This window comes from Empidonax traillii, unplaced genomic scaffold (genome assembly GCF_003031625.1).
Source record: "Empidonax traillii isolate 1590-97213 ecotype Southwest subspecies unplaced genomic scaffold, ASM303162v1 scaffold35:size4298261, whole genome shotgun sequence".
Taxonomy (NCBI): Eukaryota; Metazoa; Chordata; class Aves; order Passeriformes; family Tyrannidae; genus Empidonax; species Empidonax traillii.
This window is the reverse complement of record NW_020955228.1, coordinates 1,212,238-1,215,868: the sequence shown is the minus strand read 5'-3', so window position 1 is coordinate 1,215,868 and position 3,631 is coordinate 1,212,238. Positions and strand designations below refer to the sequence as shown.

Sequence of the window (3,631 nt, the reverse complement as noted above, 5' to 3'; positions counted from 1 at the left end):
ATATTTTTAAAATAAATGGAAGCAAAGTAACAGGCAGGGAAAGAGTAACAGCTACTCTAACATCCTTCTCATTTGGGTGATTGTTACTGACTTCTCACAGAAAAGACTGAGCATGCTGGTATTATAGACTGTAGCTGTTTTAAGACATGTTTGCTAGGATCAAAATTTATCAGTGATTTCATTGCCTTTTTGAAGTCTCAAAATCTTGAGTTTTTTGCTTGAAACCTGAAGATCGCTTTGACTGCCTTTATCTAGAAATATCTAAAAAGCTGAAGTAAGTTAATATTAAACCAGAATAGGGATGTGTAGCTGAATTCTGTGACAGCATAAAATTTTCCACTAATTCTAAGGCTGGCTCTTTTATGGTTGACTTGCTTTTTAAGGTCAGGTTGTTTCAGCAGTCAAATCAATTGTAGGAGGGTCAGGACCATAAGTTAAGAGAACTGTTGTTAACAAAATAAATGTTACTATTGTCATTATGTGTTAAAGTCTGCATATGACATATAGAGGCTTGATTTTCAGTGATGTGTATAATGAAGTGAGGAAGAGATTTTTACTGTACCTGCCCTGCTTTGAGTTCTTCTCAATATCTATTTGTTTTTAAATTCTTCCTCAGGATATGGGTGCAAAATGAGTTAATGTCAGTAAATGCACTGATGTGTCAGAATTGTGGATTTTATTCATACTTAAAGACTTGCACTGAAGGGGCTTTATTTTGTATTATATCTCTTTTTTTCCCTTGGCAGTGTTTTAAAAAGTTATGTGCATGCATAATCATACGCAGCACTTTATTGCTTATTTTTGGCAGTGCACAAGAGCAAAAATTTAATTTGCTCTTTTCCAAAAGTGCATTGTGTTTATGTAATGGATTTGCATCAGTTGCAGTCTGTAACACAGCTAAGTGTTTTAATTGGCAGAACACCCACATCAAGACTTGTTTGTTTTTCTGATAAGGAAAATGCCAGCTAAGTTAGACCATATGTTCTATTCAAATAAGAAGTGGCATATTCACATATAATGGTCATTCTTTAAAAATAAAATTAAAATGAAAAAGTAACACAAAACTAGTGTTAAAGAGGGGCAAATTTATGCATAAGTATGAATTTCTCTTAATTTTCACAAACAGCAAGTATTTTACTAAGGAGCGCTGGTCAGCTCACATTTTAAGTGCTTGTGGTTTATGACTGTATCTGTTGATGAGTGATGTTAAAATCAAAGTGTACCATGCTGTTTTTTCTCAGAAGGATTTAGATGATCTTTATTGTCAACTTTCAGAAGACTTGAAACTCACATACTATATTGTAGTTTAACAATACTTTAAAAATGTGTGGAATATGATAGTAAGATGGGAAGTAAAAGAAAAGTTACGGAGCTCCATGTAATGAAATACATCCTCTTCAGCTGCCAGTCATGAAGGAGCTTGACAGGCTTCTAGTGCTTCACAGCTGCAGAATCTATTTCTGCTTCTTCAGGGGAAATTGGAAAACTTCCACACTCTTTGCCAGCCTGAGAATCCCACATTAGGCATCTGCTGTGCTTTTTCTGCAGAAAGGGGACCCTGACATTGCCCAGCTGTCAGAGATGGCATTTGAACTCCTGCTGATAATATTGGGGGAGCTCCGCTCAGGCTCTTATCCTGATATCTCAATAGAGAAAAAAAAGTATTTCGACTGACTTCAGTTCCTTTTGTTTCTAGATAATTTGCAGGAAATATTCAAAGTGGTGTTTCGACTTATACCTAGCTCTGAACAAAACATTGTTGATTTCTTAGAGTGCTGGTTTTCCTTCAGGATTTATTTTCCTTTTGCCCACAAGGATGAAGAAGTCGTCATCATATTTGACTTGTCACAGCTAACTCCTAGAACAGAACAATACTGATTTTAAGGACATGACTTGTATAGTATATGCTAATATAGGACAAAACTGAATTTTTATAAAAACTTATGCCCACTGACTTACATTAATTGTCCTTATCAGGCAAAACCATTGTAGTATTGAAAATCTAGTCAGAAATATTGTATATACATGATAACAAGAAATAATAGTAGTAGTAATAGTAGTAGTAGTAGTAGTAGTAGTAGTAGTAGTAGTAGTAGTAGTAGTAGCTGGATGTGAGAAATCAAAAAGTGGATAAGACCCAGCTGTTGATGTGGTTTCTGAGAAACAGAGATTGGTGTGACTCCCTTTGGCTATGTGACTATTTCTTTTTGGTAATGATATGACCAAAAAGACTATAGAGCTTCAAGAATACACAATGAAGCATCAAACTACTGCATTTCCTTTCCATCTGAGAGACAGTAACTGCTGTTATTCTACTAGATGTTGTATTTGTCAAAAAAATAAATGAAAATTTTAAAAATTTCATGATATTGCATTAGGTTAATGTAATTATTTTTAAAAAAAATCAAAATCTCTGATGATTAGAAAGACAAAAGCCTCGTGGCCAGACTTGCCAAGAAGCCAGGAATTTAGAGAATTAATTTAACATCTGTATCAAGTGCACATCATTTTTTAAACTATCAAATAACAGTGAGATCTCAGAATGATTCCATTAAAAAGGAAGAGGAGAATCATGTGACAGCTTACTTTCATAAATATAAATGATTTGATAATATTTTAGTGGTTCACATAAGTTACAGTGGGCCTCTAAACTGTAAGTGCTGATCAGTTGATCGATTTATTCATGCAAGATTTGAGTATAGTGCTACAGCTCATTGAAGAATGTGGGCTTAAAAGCAAGGAATTCCATTTTTGGAGAACAGGTCCAAGATGCAAATCTCACCCTTAAATAGGTGGGTTTTGATAGATTATTTGCTGTATAAACATAAATTAAAGCTGGCAGTAGTTATTGTGGTGTGGTTAGTTTTCCCGTTTCTCATATGTTGGTATATGTTCCTAATTCTAAGACTCATCAAGAATCTCTATGCAGTTTTAAAAAACTCTTTCTATTCTTTATTTTGGCAAGTTTTCTCTTTTAACCTGCAGCACCTTTATTTTTAGGATTAGTCTAGAACAAATTTTATTTTTAATACTAGCTGTAATCTAATATCAGCCTAGATATATTGATAGAATTGTTTTTCAGTGGTGACAGCACCCTGGTGGTTTTTTTGAGTTGTTTTTGAAACACATGAATGTCCATGAACTTCTGAAGACTTTTTTTATTACATCATTGCCTGTGTATTTAGAATGATTATGCTGTGATCTGGTGCAGAGTATTAAATGAAGTAACAGCTTGTCTTTTACGTTCTTGAGTCAATCTCCAATTTTTATTGGCACTTATATATTTCATTGTTTATTTTATTAAGTGAAATCTGTTTCTTTTATGTCCTGTGCAGAATGTGAAAGATGATGGGCAGCATGTATGGAGATTGAAACACTTTAACAAGCCTGCCTACTGTAATCTTTGTTTGAATATGCTAATCGGAGTAGGCAAGCAAGGTCTCTGCTGTTCTTGTGAGTATAAGCATTTCGGTGTCCATTTGTATACGTCTATTCCTAGAAACGTTGCTCTTGCTGCGTAACAAAGAACTAGTAGCTTCCCAGTACAAAACCATTGCTAGCACAGTAGTGTCTCACTCTTGTCTTCTATGCTTAAGCACCCAAGGTTCTTTTTTTAATTTTTCAGCTTATT

General features: G+C 34.3%; 1 protein-coding gene across 6 annotated transcripts in view; it reads left to right on the top strand.

Moving 5' to 3' along the window:
• Window positions 1–3,631, top strand: part of DGKB (diacylglycerol kinase beta) — a 383,794-nt gene that overhangs the window by 144,407 nt on the left and 235,756 nt on the right. For all 6 annotated transcript variants that reach the window (XM_027877896.1, XM_027877901.1, XM_027877899.1 and 3 more), the window contains one exon: window positions 3,336–3,453. In XM_027877896.1, the coding sequence (XP_027733697.1) occupies window positions 3,336–3,453 (118 nt within the window). The remainder of the gene's footprint in view (window positions 1–3,335; window positions 3,454–3,631) is intronic.